Raw genomic sequence first — 24,004 nt, 5'->3', positions numbered from 1 at the left:
AAGAACACGTGGCTCGTAATAATAACAGCTAATCTGTATATGCGACAGATGGGAATTGTTCACTGTGTAAATCACTCGGTGGCCGCCACTGACTACCGTCAGTGTTGAGCACATGGTGGTGTCATTATTAATACAGAGTAGGTACAGACACGCGGACCTCACCGTAAAATGGCTGGCCACAATATTCGGAAAACCAACGGAGAGAAAAAATATTCAGAGCTTCATTTCAATCGCAAATAACGCAAAATAATTCAAGTACATTATTAAAACAACACCACGTGGCTCACTCTGACGTTACTATTATAGGATTACAAAATTATCATTGGATACAAAGCCAAATAAAAAAGCAACGTGTGACGTACTTCATCAAACACAACAACCAGGATTCTGAGTAACCCTGGTATAATTCACACGAAGTCCATTCTGAATGGAATTTCAACCAAATGCCGAACGAATCGGGAAGGGTAATGAGGCAGCAATGTTGTGGAATGATATTCGGAAATAATGAGTAGGTTGGATGGATTACTGATTAACTTGAGGCTATTATGGTTTTACTCAGTGTCTTCAGGCGAATTCTTGGATGGCACACTCATACAGGACATGAGAAAGACCCTCCAAATCCCTATTCATTCGTCACTCGCAGCATCCCAACATATTTGACGATACCCGTAGCGTAAAGTTTGAGAGCCTTCTTTCAAACGTAAATATCAAAAAAAAACTTGTAAGTTACAAGATTTTAACGCGGTCTGTACAAACTTCACAAAGGAAAATCATAATAAGTACGGATTATCTGTCCATAAGGCTCATCCCTGAAGATGGATGTGGTATGTTCCCCCGAAACGTTCATATCTACATAAATCCCACATAGCATTACAACCCAGAAGACCAACACCTACGTCTTCACAGCCTTGAGAACCTCAAATCTCACACAACAACTAACGTATTTAGATTATTTATGGTCGGGCCAACTACCATGAGAATTAACGGAGTAAATTTTTCCATTAATACTGTGTGAAAAAACTATTAAACTTTGATCTGGTCATCATTCAGCATTATTTGTATACGTGATGCGCTGAGGGACTTTTAGATTCTCAAGGAAGTATTTCAGAACATAAATAGTAACACCGACAAACCCCAGTTAAATTTATTGCTAACTTCACAGAGACGACCCTGATGGAAGTTGGTGTGCTATCTGAAACAATCACCAACAATTTCCTCTCCACCATTCACCAGACGAATTAATCAACAAAACATCAGCCCATTCCCATAAATCATCAGTATCATCAACATATAAAGGATACGGTTAATTTAAACCTGTGTCGACTCCACATTACTCAGACCAAATTTCCGTGGTCCATGAAAATTTCCGTTTCCTGTTAATACAGACCAAAACTCGATTATTGTTTTGAAATTCCATTTTCTCCCATTTCACAAAAGCGTTGCCTCAATAATGCTGCCGAGAACGTATAATTTTTTTTTACACAGCCTTTACAGCAGGCGTTTAAACTTTTCAAGATCTGGGACAACATTCGTCCTTTATTACCAATTCGCGAGATAATCTGTTTTTGCTATTCGCATGCATCTCTCCAAGTGTTCATCACTATGACCCACCATACTTACTGGAATGAGGTTCTTTGTTAAGGTAAACACTTATTCACAGACAGTTACTGATGACATTAACAAAATGTGTCTTTTTACATCGCGTAACTAATTTTTTAATCATAGAGATGGACAATTAATACAAATAAATACGCGAACCATGGAAATTCATAAGTTGGAAACTTGCGGCCAGCGGGTTGGAAACCCTAGTTGAAAGTATCTGCCTCCTGTGTGGTGGGTTGAGGACACCCACCACCAGGTACGGTGGAGTGGTCTGACTACAGTATATTTGAATAACGGCCAATAGGGAGTCCATTTACTGGGAGCTCTAAAATACTGCAATTCCCGGTCTCCAGAGATCATAAATATGGGAAGAGAATGTTCACAAACCCAGCAACGGATTACCTAGCTGTACGTAGATCATGTGCACAAGGGAATTAAAGACAAAAATTCAAAAGAAGCGAAAACAGGGCGAAACTTACATTTTAAAGAATGCACAAGATTAAATCTTAAAAATTACATTTGAAGCCGAAACAGGCAATATTTCAACGCAGGTGAAGTTCTTCGTTTCATTAATTATACACTTTATTAACTCAGAATACGGTGAGCGAGGTCGCTGAACCAGTCTTAACTCCATTTCTCTCGTTAGTGGTAGACCAATATTCATAAAACTAATTAACTCCACGGAATAAAAGCATTCTAAAAATTCCGACCAAGTCCCTCAGTCGGTCAACTCACCGCATTCTATTAAACATTAAAGTTCATCACGGCGTACACAACAGCTCATTTCTCCCTATCCGCGATTAAAAATGCATATAAAATTTTGATTCGAAATAGTAAAGGAAAACGTCCACTCGGTAAAGTTAGATTTAGATGGTATGATAATATTAAAACGTATCTTATGGCAACAAAATTATACTGAAATTGGATTCATCTGGCTTAGAATAGCCTGTAGATGACTCTTCCAAACATGTTAATGAAATTTAGCGTTCCATTAAAGGGGGGTAATTTGAATACCTGAGCGAATAAATACTAACTTTACAAGAAGGTATATGCTTTATCAGTTCGTAACACAATTTTTATTTGTTTTTGTTGTTCCTATAGTAGTAATGAGACTTTCTGCCACTCTGTGTTGACCGGCCATCGTGATTCTCTTCTTACCTATATATTTTTTTCAGTCACTCCCTCACCTCTTTCGAGTTCCTATTCCAAAGCGACGGTCAGTGGGTATGCATCAATCATTTTCCAAAGAGAACCCTACAGTAGATCAGCAACGTAACACTGCAGATACAACTAACCAAACCTAAGAAAATTTGAGTTGACAGTCGTAGTGCGCCTGATTTTCTGTACCGAGTCCATACCCTTCTTTCCAATTCCCCAAGCAGGAAATCAACTGTCAACTTCGAAATGCGCAACTATATTACTTTGCAGGTAAGCACTGAGATGTGTCTGTGCCTTGAATAAGGAAGAATGTATGACAAACGGGAGACATGAAAATTTGTGTGATTTCGAATAAAAGTTGGTATTCTAACTACGGCCTGAAAGCCAGGCCTAAATGTAAAATGGCATAATGAGAGACCACTACAAGGACAAACCTTAAAACAAATTACTGACTACATAGAAGTTAATATCTTCGTAACAACGAAGCAGAAATAGTAGTACAGAATGTTGTTGTACAGGCGAATAACTGCTTAGCCATCACGTGGCATAAGACAAGAGTCGAACCAAATCACTAGTACGAGTGAACACGCCAAGTAAATTGATGGTAAGAGCAGTTGAAACAATGGCGTTAAATAGCCTTAAGTGTTGATTAATAAATGTTGTATCGTAGTGCTTCTGGAGTGCAAATAAACTATGCAAAACGCTATCCACGCAGGGAAATTTACTGCCAATAAAATCTACCAATACGCGATGTAAAACTATAGCCATGAGTTTAAGAGCTCGGGTAAACTTTCACTAATAAATTCTGATTCTTGATAGTAACTATTTTCACAACTCCAGTAAACGCACCAACTTATGGGATTGTAACTCGCCTGCAAGGTTCGATATTCGAGTTACATTAATTTTGCGTGTTTCTGAATGTCTCCAGCATCTTGTAATGCTAAAATGGTTAGGTTTCCAGTCGCGGAACTTCTCACGGGCGGGGCATGTAATATTTTGAAGGGGAAATCTCAAGAGAAGAGACCACTTGAGATTTCTGAGCAGATGAGAGAATATTTCTTGAGGCCAAAGCCGCTTCGCTACGAATTTTATAATAGATACAACGCGTATGAACTTGATTTAAATAGCTAACAAAAATAGATCTAATTCCAGTCTTTTTTCCCGCACGGTAATGCAACTTAAGATGACAAAAATTCACGTAAATTCTTCATCAGTCAAAATATCAAATGGTTTTACCAATGGTCCAGCAATGGAGTGGACTCTCGTAACAGGCTCTGTGCTGATTGGGTTCTGGGCAGTTTTTCAGAATTATTAAACCGAACAAAACTTAAACTGGAACAATGATGAGGTAAATCGGGACTGGCCGACTTCTGCAACAGCTAAGATGAGCGCTGTAAAACACACTCTTGCACCCAGTATATCCGCGTTAACTACAACTGACCATCGCTTGTATAAGTAATGTCGGCCCGTCATTAGCAATACTGTCACGTGACGCAGCTTCGGCCTAGGAGCCATGCTAATATTAAACCGAGCTGTACTCTACTTCATGATAAACTTCGGACCTCGGTGTAACCCGAGGGCCCAATAAACCATGCAATTTTAATCACACGAACGGCGCCATAAACAAGGCGTTAAGTTTGAGGCGGTGAACATGTCGGAATGGGAAATTATGATTTTACAGACATGCGACTTTTGGATTTGGATTGTAGTGCAATGTAGCCTGGTAGATGTTTTCCGACGTTTCTGAGGTGCTGCCTGCCTCCATCAAGTATGTACAACACAGAAGACAGTCACCTTATTCAACCGCTTGAATATCTGATAGCGACCTTTGGATTTCAACGACACAAAAATCGAGAAAGAACTTACAAAAAAGCGACAGACACAAAAAAAATAACAAAGGACGAAATAAATAAAGGGAAGGAACAAAATGCACAAATAAAATTAACGAGGAAGGAAAGACTAAATAAATCAAAAAAGAGAGCAAAGCCTATAACGTAGAGCAGTACCACCAACAAAGAAGGGGGGGGGGGGGGGGAAGAAGGAAACAAGGAAAGAAAGAAAAGAAAGGGGGGTGATGAAGAAAACAATAATCTGACAAAACGCATCTCGTTATTCCAAAAATTCCATCCACTACACTGCTATTTCAGTTTCTTGTGAAAAGTCGATAACAATTTTGCCTTTAAAATGTTTCATTTTATCTCAGAATAAACAATTATTATTTCCCTAAACAACATTAAACAGTCGATATTTGCAATTAAGACGATTTCTTTTTTTTTCAGTCAGGGAGGAACTGATTTTTTTAAACATTATTTAGATAACTTTCATGCTTCAAAGGATTAAATGATTCATCAGAAGGAAATCAAGAGACGACAAAACACAAGACACTGTTTAGACTCGCAACTTTCATTTTAAACACGTCTGAATTAAATTTATATTTCAATAATAAACAATGACATCATTTATGTCAGTAGATTTTCAGGCATTGAACGTTAATAACTTCGCAATTACAGACGTGCATGTTCAATAAATTAATATTAGGGCCAGTGTGGCATGCAAACTCGCAAAGGCCGTGTCAGGAAGACACTTGGACTTCAAACTGGAATTTATCTTTCCACTCATGTGCCCTTTATAACACCGGTTGCTGCGTAAATGCGTAAATTAGACAGAACGGCAGGATGTAAATGGGATAAACACAAGTTCGGTTGCCTCCGTGTGAGTTTGCATTACACAAAACACACACGGACTGACAGAGAGCGTCACTCAAGCTTCTCTGATGACAAAATTCCAGCAAACTCCGAGGCACAGTCCGAATTACATTTCATAACAGTCTCTGTCTCTAAAACACTACGACTGTAACACTCCTCCCCACTAAAATAAATATAACATTTTAATGTTTTCAATAGACCAACAACGCCCAACCTTACCGTACAGACATTAATACGTAAACAAATTTTTATTACAAAAAAACGCGCCTCTATTTATGTGCATTTTCTACAAAGCTATGAAAGTATTGGATTCAATGTGCCGTACCGCTTTGTCCATAAGCACGGAGGTTTCTGTCATGAAGAGCCTTTGATAAAATTCAAAACCACAAAATGTATATGGCTAGGGTAAACTAATCCCTTACGACAAAGGAACAGAACAGGATACATAAATTTATGAGAACAGGAATTAATACGATTACTCATACATCATTACACTTAGTTCTTGAAGAATCTGGAGCTTAATGGAAGTTAAATAAACAGGTGCTAAAATCATATAGTGAAAAGGACATCTAACACAACTTTTACAAACTGCTACAAAGTCTTGGAAACATTTTCGTATATTTGTCAAAAACACATACACACACTCAACAACTTAGAAGAATCGTGTAGAATTAAAATCCACTAATCAACCAAGAAAATAGGTTTTATTCACTTTTTTATTTGTAGTGTTCTGTCTGACGACAGGTCCATATGAACAGGATCCTTCCATCCTTTTCTCGGACTGGGGACTGGGACCTGTTCATATACGTTCTTGGCAGATGATCCAGAAGTGGTTTGCCATTGCCTTCTTCTGTGTGTGAATGGAGTAATTGTTGGGATGCCACGGAGGAAAACTCCGTGTTGCCTAGACCACGGCCTTGCCCAACACAAGTTAAAAATTCGGGCACCGCCGGGAATCGAACCCGAGACCCCAGGATTACAAGACCAGCGTTCTAACCGCTAGAGATAGAAATTATTAGTGATACAACTTCCACATAATCCCAACCCACCTCAAAGACTAACAAAAGCCGACGCTGTATTTGTTGGCATCATCTTAAAAGTGTCTTTCTCACTTTCCTTTTAAGCGCCCGCGCTACAATGCGGCCCTTCACATGGACCACGTCTCCTTTCTATTGTCTGGCACTTTTATCGGGGGAGAGCCGTCTGTCTAAAGTGACTGATGGGATGTCGACAAAATATTGCATCAATCCAACAACGACCCGCGTAAGCTTGCGTTGATGCAAACCTATTTACTAAACCTGCTAACCCCTTGAAGCACGAAGTTAATGAAAATAACAGGTTATTTAAAAATTCATTTTCCTTAAAATAAAACACAAAAGTTCACCCATACAAAAAGATCAACTGATTAACGGAGTTTAAGAAACTCATTGCTGTTTACTCTGGGAATCATTTTATTTTTTTATTTGTAGTGTTCTGTCTGACGACAGGTCCATATGAACAGGATCCTTCCATCCTTTTCTCGGACTGGGACCTGTTCATATACATTCTTGGCAGAGATGATCAGAAGTGGTTTGCCATTGCCTTCTTCTGTGTGTGAATGGAGTAATTGTTGGGATGCTACGGAGAAACCGGGGAAGCCCCCGGAGGAAAACTCCGTGTTGCCTAGACCACGGCCTTGCCCATCACAAGTTATAAATTTGAGCACCACCGGGAATTGAACCCGGGACCCCAGGCTTACAAGCTACAAATACACTCTGTGGATAACTCCAGGGATATTTAATGTTAAAGCCGGTAAAAGTAAAGTAAAGTTTGTCCCGCTAAGTGCCATGTAGGCGCTTGGGGTGAGAGGAGGTATAGCTCCTCTCTTCCTTGACCTCGGCACTAGATGGGGGTGAGTGGTCAGCATCACGCCCCGGCCGGCTTTACCCCCGGGAAAGGACCCCGGTACCCATTGTAGAGGAGGCTGGGTGGACCCCAGAGCCGGTCTGCCCCCGTCGGGGATCGAACCCCGGTCGTCCAGCCCGTAGCTAGTCACTATACTGACTGAGCTATCCCAGCTCATTGTTAAAGCCGGTAGTAGACATATTTCCGTAACAACAAGTATTAAGGAATCGTGTCCAACATTCTGATACGGAAACTCCCCATCTCCAGTTGCAAATCTGAGAGACACATTGACATCTCAGGAATGATACATGTCCGATCTCATCATCCTCCATTAGAGAAAACACATAAAACTTACTAGCAATGTGCATAAAACTATAATCGCTTTATACAAATTATGACGCGAATAAGCTCCAATGTGTAGGGCAGCTACAATTCGTAACACAGGGCCTACCTGATGGCTGTGTTTTGTTTATGAACGTTACATTCTCTTCCAGTAAAGCCACACACACCGATAACTACTGCCTACAGCTTGTCAATTATTTACGGGCTTCCTGTACAATAATGTTGGCCACATATTCACACCACGCGGCAGCAGGTCACAACCGACGAACACAAAACTTGTACTACAAAGAGAATTTTAGCTCTAACCTCAAAACTCACACGCCTCATGATTCAAAAAGACCATACGTACCACAGCAATTGCAATGCCCGATCTAGTACAGAACCTTCCTTATCCCTAGCACGTAGATTTGGCACGGTACGAGAGATCCCGTTGGAAGGAACAACCGGGAAAGTTCTGTAGTCAACAGGACCTATAGTTTGAAGATGAGAATCACGTACGGACGTGGCAAACGAGAAATTCAATGTACTTGACAGGAAGAATTAATTGTTCCACACTACATCCAATTTCACGTTAAATTTGTCCCTGAGCCTAAACTACGCATTACCAACCTAGAGACTAGTGAGTCTTCAAGGCAACGAGCGTTCCGGACGAACCAGCTAGACATTATCTCGGTTTTCCCGACGGTTAAACTGTCAGAAAGCCAGTCAGTAAGCCAACTAATCGGTGAGCAACTCAGTCAGAAGTCAGATAATCGGCCAGTTAGTCGATAAGTCACTGAGTTCATCGGTTAGTTAGTTAATCAAACCATTCAGTCGATCAGGAAGTAAATTTTTAGTAACGATATTTAGTCTAAGACAGGTATTCCTAGTTACTGTAACAAAATTATTGTATTTCAAAGCTACACAGAGGGCAGTCTGAACTGAATGTCCCATTAATACGTAAACGCTCCTGAGGACTCATGAATCATAATAATATAGCGGTGTTCCGTCGCGGGCATCTGGCGTAGATATTACACGCGGAACGAAGTAATTCCTAAATACGTGTATAACATATACTTTTCTTCATTTTTATTACACGTTCTTTGCAGTTTACTGTCAGTCATTTTATTTCATCTCCGAAACCATTCGATGGAATTTGATCGAATTCGGCACTGGACAGTCCACATTACTAGCTGCTTGGAAAATTTATTTTTGGTAAGTACCAGTTATAGCCACGGTGGACTAGCGGTTAGAACGCTGGCCTTGTAATCCTGGGGTCTCGGGTTCGATTCCCGGCGGTGCCCGAATTTATAACTTGTGTTGGGCAAAGCCGTGGTCTAGGCAACACGGAGTTTTCCTCCGGGGGCTTCCCCGGTTTCTCCGTGGCATTCCATTCACACACAGAAGAAGGCAATGGTAAACCACTTCTGGATCATCTGCCAAGAACGTATATGAACAGGTCCCAGTCCGAGAAAAGGATGGAAGGATCCTGTTCATATGGACCTGTCGTCAGACAGAACACTAAATAATAATAATAAAGTACCAGTTAATTAGTACTAGCAGTTCTACCAATATACCAATCACGATACCCCCTACCTTAACCAGTTAAACGTAATATCACATTTACCTTTTACCTTTTAGTATTCGTCTAACATTATCTGCAATCACATTAAAAATTTTGTTACTTTATACGGAGTGTCGTTTCTCGTATGTCAGTCTTTATATAAGCGAATAAATCCTGAAATCGGTCTCTCGTGAAAGACGATGCATTGAAAAACACACTTCCAATCCCAAAGCCTGTTTATATTACAACAGAAATTGAAGATGGTGCAATATAACAAGTGACTAACTCCGAAATTGGTTTTCAAAATCGATACAGTATGTTGCGTTTCACAGTCGCCAAGTCGAATAGTAGCCGAGAGAAACTAACGAGCTCTTCTTACACGTATGAAGCCTCTTGTCCCTTGGGGCGTTGACAAGAGCTGCGGGTGTTAAGGAAATGGTCGTAAAAGGATGAAAAAAAGAGTCCGAAAGCTTCCGCCGACCCCCAATTTCTCTTCAAAGTGCATAAAAGAGAAACGTGAGATTGGATTTTTAAGGGTGCTAGCATAGAAGGAGTTGAGGTGTGGGGATAAAACGAAAGGATTCAAAAATATTAAATCAGATACATTTGTGTTGGTTAGCGGGTAGAAGAAGATACAGTCAAGATTGATTTAGCCTGGGACGCAAAGTGTTTCCACGGTCCTCAATTATGAAGAATTTTTCAGTAAAAGATGGGACAGGAGGTGTGCAAGGGGGGGGGGGGTGGAGTAGACAGCGAAGAGCATATAATATAGATCATATTTTATACCACAATTCGCGTTCCCTTGGGCTAAATGTAAAAAAGCGACATTTTTAGTTCAACAATCGCTCATGTACATAAAATAAGAATGTATTCTCCTTTGATTAACTACTTGTACAGCTGCTATTTGCGAAAACTTCTTCGGGGGGACAAACTTTTCTTATTAATTTCTCAAAGCGTTTAAGTGACAACGAAAGAGAAGAATAATACGTGGGCCCACAAGAAGAGTAAAGAGATATTAAAATGTGCAATTATTTTAAGAAGGAAGGTAAGAAGAAGCCTTTCTCACATCGATCATAAGATGAGTAAGAGGGTAAGCACCCAAGCGACGTCCAATATTAGTAACATTAATGTGATAAAATGCACTTTAATTACAATGAAGACAGTTGAAGCGAAACTTGGATTAAACAAAAAATCTCTCTTGGGTACTTCGCCCTGTAGCGCGTCCGTGTGACAGTTCATTCAGCATATATTTGCACCTGTCCTCAAAGCCATGTGCTGGAAATATTTTTGGTAAGGGCCGAATAAAGATATTTTAATGGTTCCTCGAGACAACGATATTTGTAAAAATATTCTGTAGTTTAAAAATTTGTAAACGGTTATTAAATATCACCACTAAATTAACTTCCTTATATATATATGTAGCCTACCAAAATACGATAACAGTAATTTCCCAAAGTATAATTGATGGCCTCACGGAGTTGTGGCACAATATAAAACAGAATTTGAGATTGAACCACAATGCATTTGCTAACATTCACTAGTGATGCAAATGTACTAGCGACCGCAAAACTTGCATTCCATTACAATCTCGGCTAAATATATTTTGTTCTCCACAATTAAATATGTTTCACACTGCAATCAACAGAAATAAATCAAGAGCATCGCCGAGGACGACACAACGTTGTTACAGGCCATATTCTGTTCAGCAGCATTCAAAAGAAATACTTCCTTTACTGAAAGAAGATTAATGCTATTTCACTAGTTATGCCAGTCTTGTTTTATATGTTCTTCTAGAATAAGTTGGTTTCGACAGTTTGAAGAAATCCTTCAAAATGTACGGCTCGTGACAAGAGAAAAAAAATATTAAAAAGTTTTGCAGTTAAAATCCCCTAGAGGATTTCTCAATAACGACCAGCTTTATTTCAAGTTCTGGAGAAGCAGCGAACTGATTACAGAACTTAAAGGGTAGATAGGTCTCCTAATTGAGCACAAGTTTACTACTCGCATGGCAACTGAACCTAGGTGAACCGATGGGGAACTGATCAAAAGAAAAGATAGTTGCCTCTTGGTATATAACATTACGAGTTCTTTACGTGAAGTGTGTGCGAAGCACAAGTATCCAGAGAACGCCGAAGACGTCTATCCGCATGTCATAACACGAAACCCACAGAAAAAAAAAATTGATGGAAAATGGTGTCGACGATCCACATTAAAGCTACTTAAAATATTTTATTGGTCAACGTAATCCACACTTTAAATCATTCGCAATCGATTTACACAAAAACCATTCGTCATACACAGAATTTGCAGATACGCGGAACATAAAATATACACCAAACCCATTAACATCTATAACTTTCATTCCAACATTTTTGTACGTAGACCAGTAACCAAATATTACAAGTGAAAATAATTTCCGACTGTAACTTGTAAACAAAACCAATATTCGTCACGTTGAACCCCTAAATTGAGCTCCATCACTAATTAGTTAATGTCATATGTACGTTTTCAATACACTAATCGTTAAACAATTAATCTGACAGTCATTGAACATGAGCAGTAGCCATCTGTATGAGAAAATACATTCTCTCAGCAGAGATTCGAAATGTGAATTTCCAGGATACGAAGGGTGCTAATATCTGTGTTTGCTGGAATTAATCCAGCGTTCCAGCAAGGCGATCAGGAAAACAGTAGAACATTTTTGTTACATTATTATTATTAAGTGTTCTGTCTTACGACAGGTCCATTGCTCTGCCCAAAAAGAGCTCTCCAGTTGTCCCTATTCTCAGCTTCTCGCTTTAATTCCTGGAACGTCATCTTCTTTCCTTGTTTAAGGTCGTCGGTTAGCTGTATCAATCTTCTTCCTAGTCCTCTCTTTCCTTCAACCTGGCCTTCGATGATATCACTCATTAATCCATTCCTTCTCATAATATGTCCCAGCCAGTTAGATATTGAAGGAATAATATTGGGACGCAGAAATAAAGGATCAATCAGTCAATCAATCTATCTATCATCAACATCTCAAATACTTACGTAAGTAACGTCAAGAGGTTCTCATTTTCTAGACCGAGTTCCAAGGACTTAGGACTGCTGCGTTCGTTGGCAGCTAAATGCACTTGAGTTGCAAAGGAGTAGGTGAACTTTCTTAACGTGATTAAATAAAGTTTTGAAACTTTCATCCTATTTCAAGTAATGATGTCATGGTCTTTCAACATTACACACACAAGTACAGTTCTGAGTATCTCCTGACGTATCAAACAATTCGTCTGGTAGAAAGAAAATCCTTCATTAAAATTAGAAACGAGGAACGCATATACAAAGTAAAATCCAACTTTAAATTAAGATAATACTCAATTCGACTCTGTTTACGGATTATCATGAAAAATAATTAGCTAACTATAATAAAAGAGGATTAGTAAATTAAGAAATATCCATCAAAATCAACGTGTAGAATTCTTGACACAACAGAACATTAAGAACAATAAATGTATATACGTGTCTTACAGTTCACTTAACAGCAAAGAAGTCGTACAGCGGATTTTATATAAAGCGGATTCTCGATATAACAGGGGTTTCAGGGTTTAACTTCAGTACTACCCGGGTTGTATGCCACCAGTGTTACAAGTGATATTTACATTTATCTAATTTCGGAATCCATAATATTATGTATAAATATGTATTTATGTATAGTGGGACAAGGTAAAGGCAGCGGTATATATTTTCGCGTTATGTAGAGGTTCCACTTTATATTTAAAAGTACCGCTCCACATTAGAATTCCGATTATAATAGATTCCGTTTCTAAATTCAATGAGATATTACATCCTTTGTCATGCTCAAAATACGTTTCTGTATCAGGTTTGTGATACTATGCAAGTGTACGGAAGCTAACTTCATGGAGGTAAACTAATTTTACCTCCACGCCCCTATATGCTTTCCAGAGTAGGATTTGAAAATTTCATGGCGGTGAGTCCCGAAGATGGCTGTCTTCTGAGTTGTAGCGACGTGTAGTCTGGTATAAGTTACTGACATTTCAGAGGGCGACCGCCCTGATAATGGAGACAGTGAGGACATCTGAAAGTTTTGTAAACTTCTACCAGACTACACGGCGCTACAACCTATCCTCAGCAATTAGTTCATCGTTGCAAAATGACCGAATTAAGAAGTTCCCTGCATAAAGATCAATCTGTCTATTGCAGTTTAAGGAAAAGTAGATTTGAAAAAATGTTATGGTCTCTGGATCACATCTTGACTAAAGTAGCAAATTTCCCGTCAAGAACTACGGGAATATCTAAAGCTGTAAACATACAAAGTCATAAATAAATCAACTCGGCAGGCCTATGTATCCTGCATATACTATATTTCATGTAGTATGGCGAATCAATCAGTTAAGGTAACGATAATCCCATTGGAGCAAAACGAAAATGTCGCGCGAACAGAGTTCGAATCCTGTCTGAGGTCACAATGTGGTTGTGATGGCTGAACCAGTGTTCCCAGTAATCAATAACACAGCTCCCCTACGAACAACATTGCCCGCACAGCACTGGAAGTCACAACGCGTTGGGAAGACACAAAGATACTTCGTCCTTCATAAACATCCTTCCCTCACTCACAGACCGGGACAGGGAAGGCGCTGAGACAATTCCTGACACTCCACATCACAAATAATAGGCCACAAATTGAATTATTACTAACACAACAAAGCATTTTTGTTTATTATCAAACGCGAACAGTACTAGTGGGAAATGCTCGTTGAAATTCAACGGGGAATTATTTATTTCGTATCTTTATCCCTTAAATAGTTTCTCTGATAATTTTCGTACCTTTATCTCATTTATCATTTCTAAAAGCTGATTAATGGTAGCAACACTTGATAATTAACATAACCAGCCCCTTGGGCTCATAAGCTGGCACATGCGTGTCGTTTGAAACTAGGCGATAGTTACTATGATTCATTGCAAGCGAACAACCAGCTGCTCTAATAAAGCGCTCATCAGATAGCATTCATTATCCAGGCCTGTAGCTAAGATACGGTCGTAATTGTTTGCTGTGCTGTGAGACGATAGCTTGAGCACAGGGCACGGATCGTAATTGTTGTAACTCAATATAATAAGTTCAGTTGAATGCGTCATGTCACAACAGTTCACATCTTATAGTGCCATAATGAAAGAAAATGCGAATAAAACGAAACTTACAAACAAAAACGAAGCAAACAGGGAAACAAAATGAAATTATGAAAAGACAAACGAAAAGTAACAAAGTGAGAAATAAGAGGTGATATTTCAGAGCCTCAAGGCGACGAGTAAGAATATACCTTCTGGGACGTCACGCCGCGTAGTCTGGCACCTCTGAAACGTCGGTTAACTTCAAAACGCTACACGGTGCAACATTCCAGAATACAGTAATCTTCAGGAAGAAAGATAATCGCAGGAGGGACTGAGGAAAGACGCGAACATGATTATCGGCCCTAAATGAGAGTCAGATACGTCACCGCTGGGCCAACACGCCCCTACAAAGTGTACTCACTCACCCAAGGTCTGCAGAAACAGTGCTAACATGGAAACGTACCTGAAACAAAAGAAAACCACCAATTAGGAGAGAGAGAAACAAGTTCAATGGCAATTTAAAATTGAAATTGGGCTTAGAGAAGGCCCGTCGATGTATTTTCCCCACTTTAGATCTGACACACAGCATCAATAACTTTTGATTTTGCTTTGTAATTTTACGTGTGCACATTAGAGCATTAGATATAGACTATGATATTATTTTTATTTATATTTATTTTCAATCAAACGGCTCGGGATAGGAGTAAGCAAATACTGGGCTTTTTATGATAATGCTGACGAATCCTCGGGTTTCATAACAAAAGTTACGTTTTTCCTGAATTGCTACATAACGATAAGTTGCTATAGTAATACTTCTTGAGAATTCATTTGAAGGCAGTTGATATTTCCAGAAAGTTGAGGCGCTGTGCACGCGTCTCTCACTGTGAAGATATTACCAGCAAACTGACGGCGGAAGGGCAGAATGGAATGGAACAGAACGTCTCTGGGGCCATACCTTCACGAGATAATACAGATGAAACACAAAACCGTGAAAAAACGTCCAAGTGCAGAATTCAAAGCCTTCACGTACGCGAGCGGCTTTCTTTAAAAAGAAAACTGATATCGACCATAATTTAAAGTTCATGTGTTAGTGTTGCCTCGTTCCGATCCGTATTATTTTTACATTTGTCATTTCAATTGATACAACTCATTTTCTTTTGGGTTTGAGAACAGTCGAACACAAACATCGAATGAAATATCTACGTCTGAGGTGCGTTTACTTTCGAACACACGACAAAAAAATGACATTTGTTTCATTTATATTTTGTTACTTTTTCTTTCTTTCTTTGTTAAAATTTCCAAGACCTCAAAGGGTTCTTGATTAAGTCCCCATCAATTTCAAAATTACCGTATTAATGCCTGCCTACACCGAGACCTACTTTTAAGCAACACTTTCCCTTCCGAAATGTAACAAACGTGTAAAGTAATGACAGAAATGGTTAAACGTTCCGAAATCATTTCGTCTGTAATAAAATGAGGATACAATGTCAAAGTGCTTGACTAATAGTAAATTGAATGACAGCGTTAATTAAGAACGACACCATAAAAACTGGAGTAGCTTTCTGTTCTGCACGGACTGAAAGCTTTGCGGTCCAGGATCGACATTGTTACATCCGTCAGCAAGGCAATTAAAAATTCGCAACCTCACTGTCGTCTGTCTGTCTCTACTTGTGGAGTACCGATACCACGTAGGAGTACCCAGAGTTCCAACACGCAATGCCCTAGGTGGCAGTGTCACTCGACGTGAGAGCAGAGCCTGCGAGACGGAAAACGAAGAGGTGAAGGAAGAGAGAACGAAAGAGAAGAAGAAAGACAGAAAGAAGGAAAGAAAATAAAAGGCAAACAAAGAAACAGCAACAACTCCCTGAAACAACAATATACGAAGCTGACAAAAGATAATGAATAACAGATCCGTCTTCATGTCCACGACAGTTGCAGCTGTAATTTGTGATTGATGGTGATGACGTCAGTTCATTAATATCCAGGACAATGATCAGTGTACATTTATGAAAGGGTTGTGGTCCTTGTAATTCAGTTATTTATTTTAACGCGATAACTCAACAGTTAGTGGAATCTATTACAGAATACAAGAATAGACAAGATGATGATGACGATGATGATGATTCCGTAAAGCACAATATTTCTTAGTCTCCAACACTAAGACTGATTACCATCACGATAAACTGGCATTAGACATAGTTCTTTAAGTTAAGTTTCGATATTGCCCTCTCACATTATACGTAGGTCTCTCAAGTAGCTCCAGTTCTGAGAGGTGATGCTAGATGCGAGTGAGAAGAATTTTATTCGAACATTGCTGTCTTCTGGGTTATTGCGCCGTTTAGTCTGGTAGATTTCCACCAACGTTCCAATGGTCATACTGCCTCCGCCAACAGGGCGATAAATGACATTCGCCCTTCAGACTCACCGCTGTAAAAACCTCAAATCCTACAGAATTTTAATTCTCCATTAGTCCTTCGTTAGGTTCCTTCGATATGATCCATTGCCAAACGATTCTCGATTAACATAAAATAGGAACGGTTTCTTATGCCGTATTTTATCACACTATTCATTCTACATTTATACTACGAACGTCGTCAGAATACAAGTGAATAGTAGCGGTTTAAAAAACTTCATTTTTATCTTAATACTGAATCATTAAAAATTCTTTATTTCTTGCATTATTTTTGATTTCTATGTTTGAATCCTTGTACATATTTACTGTCATTTTCTAGACATATGCTAACTGGCTGGGACATATTATGAGAAGGAATGGGTTACTGAGTGATATCATCGAAGGCCAGGTTGAAGGAAAGCGAGGACTGGGAAGAAGACTGATACAGCTAACCGACGACCTTAAACAAGGAAAGAAGATGACGTTCCAGGAATTAAAGCGAGAAGCCGAGAATAGGGACAACTGGAGAGCTCTTTTTGGGCAGAGCAATGGACCTGTCGTAAGACAGAACACTTAATAATAATAATCCGTGAACCTAACAGATCGAGAATCATCAAAAATCATGTGACAACAACACCGCCCCTATTCTATACCGCGGTGCTTACCTTTGCATTGCATCTGAAAAATATCTTATGATAGTTAAGGAACATTCCCAAACTATAAGTGAATTATGTGTCAGAACCCACAAGTAATTTTCATGATATTACGGATACCCTCGGAAAGTAAACAGCCTATCAAACTCTGTCACGCAGTTATAAGAAACTTTTCATAACACGTTGCTGGTGACTTCCAGTATAGTGATAGTACGAGATGTAAACAGGAAATAGGTTTTGTTCAACCCAGTTTCTGTTACAATACTTTCACGAAAAAAAGTCTGTTTATAAAAATTTCTAACATAGTGATAGGAAAATATTTCGGTAACATTTCTGACAAAATCGATGTAAGTGAAATAAGTACTCTCGCCGATTATGCACAGAAATGGACAAACTAAATTACGATTGTAAGACTTGAGGTTCTCACAGCGGTGAGTATGAAGATTTCCGTCTTCTGGGTTGTTGCTCTGTGCAGTCTGGTCGATGTTAACCAACGTTTCAGAGGTCATACTGCCTCCATCATCAGGGCGATGAGTATGAAGATTTCCGTCTTCTGGGTTGTTGCTCTGTGCAGTCTGGTCGATGTTAACCAACGTTTCAGAGGTCATACTGCCTCCATCATCAGGGCGATGAGTATGAAGATTTCCGTCTTCTGGGTTGTTGCGCTGTGTAGTCTGGTCGATGTTAACCAACGTTTCAGAGGTCATACTGCCTCCGTCATCAGAGCGGTGAATATGAAGATTTCTGTCTTCTGGGTTGTTGCGCTGTGTAGTCTGGTCGATGTTTACCAACGTTTCAGAGGTCATACTGCCTCCATCATCAGGGCGATGAGTCTGAAGATTTCTGTCTTCTGGGTTGTTGCGCTGTGTAGACTGGTAGATGTTTACCAACGTTTCGGAGGTCATACTGCCTCCGTCATCAGGGCGATGAGTATGAAGATTTCTGTCTTCTGGGTTGTTGCGCTGTGTAGTCTGGTCGATATTAACCAACGTTTCAGAGGTCATACTGCCTCCGTCATCAGGGTGATGAGTATGAAGATTTCTGTCTTCTGGGTTGTCGCCCTGATGACGGAGGCAGTATGACCTCTGAAACGTTGGTTAACATCAACCAGAGACTACACAGCGCAACAACCCAGAAGACGGAAATCTCTAAATTACGATTAATTTACAATTCTTGTCAAAAACACTTCAGGCTACGAGATTTTGCATTTAGAATCAAGGGAGACATGATTAAGATTTCAAAATACTTTCCCAATTTTAGAACAATATTCATAATAACATCCAGTTTTAGAACTGCGAAATTCTTGGAACTCTATCGCGGAGAACTTTAGGTTAAGTGTATTATAACCGTTCTAGTCTACTTCAGAAGGCATCCCATAATTTCTGTTCACTAAATCATGTAATTCCATTTTCTTTCCGCCCCCCCCCCCACCCCCGGCCTTTCATCATAGCCTGCTGGCCTATTCCCCCGTTGAGCTTCATTAGTTTTCGTTGTTTAAGACGTTTACGAAGAGAAACACCAAGTTTTCAGTAATTTTAATTTAAAACAAAGTTCTTGTTCCCACCCCTAAGATTCATCAGGGTCCTCATTTATTTTGCAAGGTGAAAAATTTATCTTATGAGCGATCACTGACGTAATTACAGCCACGTACTACAGAAAACTTTATCGTAACAACAGTTCACAGTTCATTGCTAGCGACAAGAATATATCAAGCAGGTAACCAATCCTACAGGGTACAACACACAAAGCGTATCATTTTAAGAAGATCTACTAAATTCCCCGTCATAACTGATTAAACACACATAAGCCATAAATAACATCGCATAAGGCTCAAGATTCCATGACACCATAACCATGGCAACGGTTATAACAATACACACATTAATAAATATTATTCAATTTGGGTCAAAGTCCCTTAACAGCAAATAAACACCAACCAACCGATACTTGTTCATTATACAGACACGTGGACGGGTAAAATGTGGTAAATACTAACTGATTTATTTCCTATCTTCATGCATTTCCCAGTGTCTTCCTGTCCTTTACCCCCCACCCCACCTTAATCTCCTTTCCGTTTTATCTCTGTACACGTTTAAAAACCATTTCAACCAAAACAACCAATAAAAATACAGACGGTAACACTATTTCAACCATTCCGCAAAAACCATGTTAGAAAACTTTCTAAAAGCTACCTAACAGTAGCAGCACTCGACGAACATATCAACCTGCCATTCAGCGCCATTGCTCAGAACATAGCCAGTCATGCACTATTTATTTAGTGTTCTGTCTGACGTCAGGTCCATATGAACAGGATCCTTCCATCCTTTTCTCGGACTGGGACCTGTTCATATACGTTCTTGGCAGATGATCCAGAAGTGGTTTGCCATTGCCTTCTTCTGTGTGTGAATGGAGTAATTGTTGGGATGCCACGGAGAAACCGGGGAAGAAGCCCCCGGAGGAAAACTCCGTGTTGCCTAGACCACGGCCTTGCCCAACACAAGTTATAAATTCGGGCACCGCCGGGAATCGGACCCGAGACCCCAGGATTACAAGGCCAGCGTTCTAACCGCTAGACCACCGTGGCGCTGTAGTCATGCACTATAAGAAATAAAAACACAGTCACAAATCGAATCCTATCACAATCGACCGAGTCGCGATTGAACAGCAACCCTGGTTGGCCTGACCTTGTGCTTATGTTTATGATGGCGGTAATGGTGAATACCAGGTAGCTGCTGCTGTTGTGGGCGCTGTTGAGGCTGAGGCTGGAGCTGGGGCTGTTGATGTTGGATTTGTAATTGTTGCTGTTGTTGTTGCTGTTGCTGCAGGTGATAATGATGATGATGGTGCCGATGATGGCAACTTGCAGACGGCACCGTACCTGAAGACGTGGATGGTGACGTCATTGAAGAAACCGCTGACGACGTTGAGGTAGATCCCTGTGTATTTGAACTCGTAGCCGCAGATAATTTACTAGCGTAGTAATACATCGCCATTGTGTGGGGGGCTTCACCCCCGCCACTTTATCACATTCGACAATTTCACTAGACACACTCTTAAGCTTCAAACGCTCAGACGCCACTCAGTACATAAAGCACAAATTTCAGGCACAATACACACAAAAAAATATACGAATTATTCGAACACGTTTTCTATTCCATAGAAAAATCATATGAAGCACTTCTTTACCTTTTGAGATATACGTCACCTAGGTCACGTGACGGCTAAATAGATGGCGTGACAGGGTTCTCTTCGTCTCCGTCGTCGCATTTGTTCTATGAAGTAGCAAATTTATTCATGTCGAATTGATTTCCCAACTCATAAAAGGTACTGTCGGACACAGCAGCAGCGCTCTGTCTTGTTCCCTTTGTAGCATTGTAAGATAATCACGACGTCCGAAAAGGAACGCGAAGCTACCCGCTGCTGGATTTATCCTCTGTTTACAGGAACGTTCAAAATGAGGTCAAAATCCCTAGCAAAGACATATTAACGCCTTAATTTCAAAACAAAACAAAACTATGTCATAATAGCAGATTTAGTGTCTCAATGATTATCAAAATCTGCCAACCTCATCTCCCCCCCCCCCCACAGTATGCCGTTTTCACAAATGAGGTTCTGGCGGCCGTGGGGAATAACCATTAGTGGAGTAAATGCCAGACCGAATCCCAAAACACAGAATAATTATAGTGTTATCACTACATTAGTTACTGAGTAAATACATATTACTAAAATGGATCTGAGGGATACAGTGTTGGATGATAAGGACTGGATTAAAGTGGCTCAGGACAGAGACAGATGACGTGCTTTTGTGAACACGGTAATGAACATCCAGGTTCCATAAATGCGAGGAATTTAAAACTATATGAGGCCACTATTAGGTTCTCAAGAAGAATAGTGCCAAGGACTTAATTAATAGAAATGGTGTGATGCAACTATTTTTGCGTAGGCATTACAGCATAGATCGTAATAAGTTCTATAAAACCACATACATACCGGTACAAAAAAATCTATACTACAACCTATTAATCAGTTTAACTACGAGGCCAAACATATTTAACTTCTCCCTTAACTGCAATTTTAATTTTTAATCTCGTATCTTTGCACACAAAAAATTCTGTGGATCGCAGAAATGAAATTTCCGTGCTTTGTGTACGGCTTAAAATGTTCTCGTCTAATATTTATAGCTCGTTCCCCCCCCACACGACCACCACTAAACATTCACAGATTTAGATTCAGTTCTGTACCATTTCTTATTACCCACGAAAGCGTTATTCATATGAGGCTTGATCAAAAAGTTCGCGACTGACGTCATCACAACGCGACATGAAACGTCATCCAAAAGAAGACTTTCAGAAGTGCGCGCGTACGGGAGGAGAGTATTCTGAAGGGGATTAATGACGAAATGGGTGTTCGATAATTCAACGAACCTTTTTATCAAGCTTTGCACATAAGACCATAAAGGCATCTCACAAGGGCGAACGCAGTGCAAACCTCTATTTACAGTCTGGTACCCAGATTCTAAATTTAAAAAGGTGATACCTCCAATGCTTGTAAAAGAATTCGATTACTCAAAGAAAATAATTAATTAACGAATGTAAGGAAAAGTGAAATTCCGCTAAAATGTGACTACAATTAAAGTTTTTATTTTCTCCTTGTACAAAAACCCAATTGCGATATTTTCAATACCCTGAGTTTAGGTTAATCAGACACTACTTCTGGCTCCACGGATGCGGAAATGTATTTTGAAAACAGCACAAATTTCAAATCAGAAACGAATCACCTGGAGTAAAATTATAGTTAGAGTCACGCTGCGGAAACTTTAACGGAACGTAAAATCACTCAACATTATTTCTAACTGTTTCTGATATAAATCTCCTGATTTCTCATTACTAGGTTCCTATGACAACGCAAATTGCGAGGGATCCGACCTCATTTAGCAACCCCGACAGGCGATTAACATGAGAACATCAAAATATTTTGCAAGTCTCATTAAATCAGATTACACGCACAAACATCTCTGTCGATTGGTTTCAACTGATCACGATGTAGTGCATTAGTGGACGTATTAATTTCATGACCGACAGACAAAATAATTTGTTAGGTATCAACGTCATTTTCTAATGTACTATACGCCTAAAGTGAATAATGAAACTAAACAAATCTCACACTAGACAAAATAATAAATAATTAGCAACAATAACAAATAACAATAAATCAATGAGTATTCGATGTGAAAAACATCACATGCTCGTTATCGTGGTTATGAGAAATTCAAATAAGCGATAGATCGAGAAATCTCAAGGAAAGAGAAACAGTACAAGACCTAGTCCTAAAGGGATAAAAATTACATTCGATTCGGTATGTGAAGATGTGGACTGGATTCGACCGTCTCAGAATAAAGATCAAAGTCTAGTTTTTTGTGTGTGAACACGCCAGTGAACTTTCCGATTCTACAAAAGACGTAAATTTCTCAACCGTCTGAGCAACTAACAGCTCCCTCAAGGAAGACCATAAAGTGTAAAACGAGTTTATTAAGAATTTATTATTAAAAACTTAACTTCAGTTTACGCGGCACGTAAAGCCGCTTCTCTATGAGACGTAAGAGATAAGGTACACTTCGGTAGTAAATAAAACCTGATGATAATGATAATAATAATAATGATTCACTTGATTTTAATCAGATTTCCAAATGTAAAATCAACCCTAAAGACAGTCTCTTTGTGTTAATAACATTCCTTATTTTTAGCTGAATCCTGGGGTCTCGGGTTCGATTCCCGAATTTATAACTTGTGTTGGGCAAGGCCGTGGTCTAGGCAACACGGAGGTTTCCTCCGTGGCATCCCAACAATTACTCCATTCACACACAGAAGAAGGCAATGGCAAACCACTTCTGGATCATCTGCCAAGAACGTATATGAACAGGTCCCAGTCCGAGAAAAGGATGGAAGGATCCTGTTCATATGGACCTGTCGTCAGACAGAACACTACAAATAAATAAAATATCATCGTATCAAAAAACCGTTTCAATTAGAAAATTTGGATTTTAAATAGATCTATTTTCTGTGTCATGTAACAAATATTTGTACGGGGTCGCTTTTTGAGAAACCCGATGTATTTAAATCAGTTTTTTTTTTTACGTAGTGCATCAGTCGGATTAGAGACATAATATAATTCGCTGGGCAGCGTTTAGTGCAAATCCTAAAAATACTTGCGTGTTATCGAAATACGTTTAGTACTTTCTAAGGTGAAACATGCGGACTTACAGAAATCTCTCCACATTATGGGCTAATGACGTGCATTTCATGTAAAGAACGTATAAAACATGGCGCATCTGCGAATTATATCACGACACAAGAGGCGAAAACAGAAACAGGGCAGCTGTTACCTCGTTGCATTCACACTTCCTACACCACAAAGGAGCTGTTGTTGTTGTTTGGTCTGTGTACGTCATTAAATCCTGTTGATCGCGTAAGTGGCGTTATCCATTAGCGATGAATAACGTCAACGAAATTCGTAGATCATTCCCTCTGTTCTTATCTGTTAGCGTGAAAAGGGCTTTATAGAAGTTGGATCGCTGTTCCATTTATAAAACGCAGACCATGTATCTGGCTTGAGGAAGATAAGG

General features: G+C 39.6%; 1 protein-coding gene across 9 annotated transcripts in view; it reads right to left on the bottom strand.

Annotated features, from left to right (window-relative positions):
- LOC110841535 (ras-GEF domain-containing family member 1B) overlaps positions 1–24,004 on the bottom strand; it is a 360,406-nt gene that overhangs the window by 105,211 nt on the left and 231,191 nt on the right. Inside the window, exon 1 of one of the 9 annotated variants that reach the window (XM_022087181.2) lies at positions 20,067–20,806. The exons of 7 other annotated variants lie outside the window; for them this stretch is intronic. In XM_022087181.2, the coding sequence (XP_021942873.1) occupies positions 20,067–20,375 (309 nt within the window). In that variant the 5' untranslated portion in view covers positions 20,376–20,806. Of the gene's footprint in view, positions 1–14,552; positions 14,801–20,066; positions 20,807–24,004 lie in introns of those variants that run through there. One more of the 9 variants, XM_087347618.1, reaches the window with a different exon arrangement.

This window comes from Zootermopsis nevadensis, unplaced genomic scaffold (assembly GCF_977971745.1).
Source record: "Zootermopsis nevadensis isolate Lab colony 2312 unplaced genomic scaffold, Znev_1.0 Znev_ptg000012l, whole genome shotgun sequence".
Taxonomy (NCBI): Eukaryota; Metazoa; Arthropoda; class Insecta; order Blattodea; family Termopsidae; genus Zootermopsis; species Zootermopsis nevadensis.
This window is presented reverse-complemented; position numbering and strand designations above follow the sequence as displayed.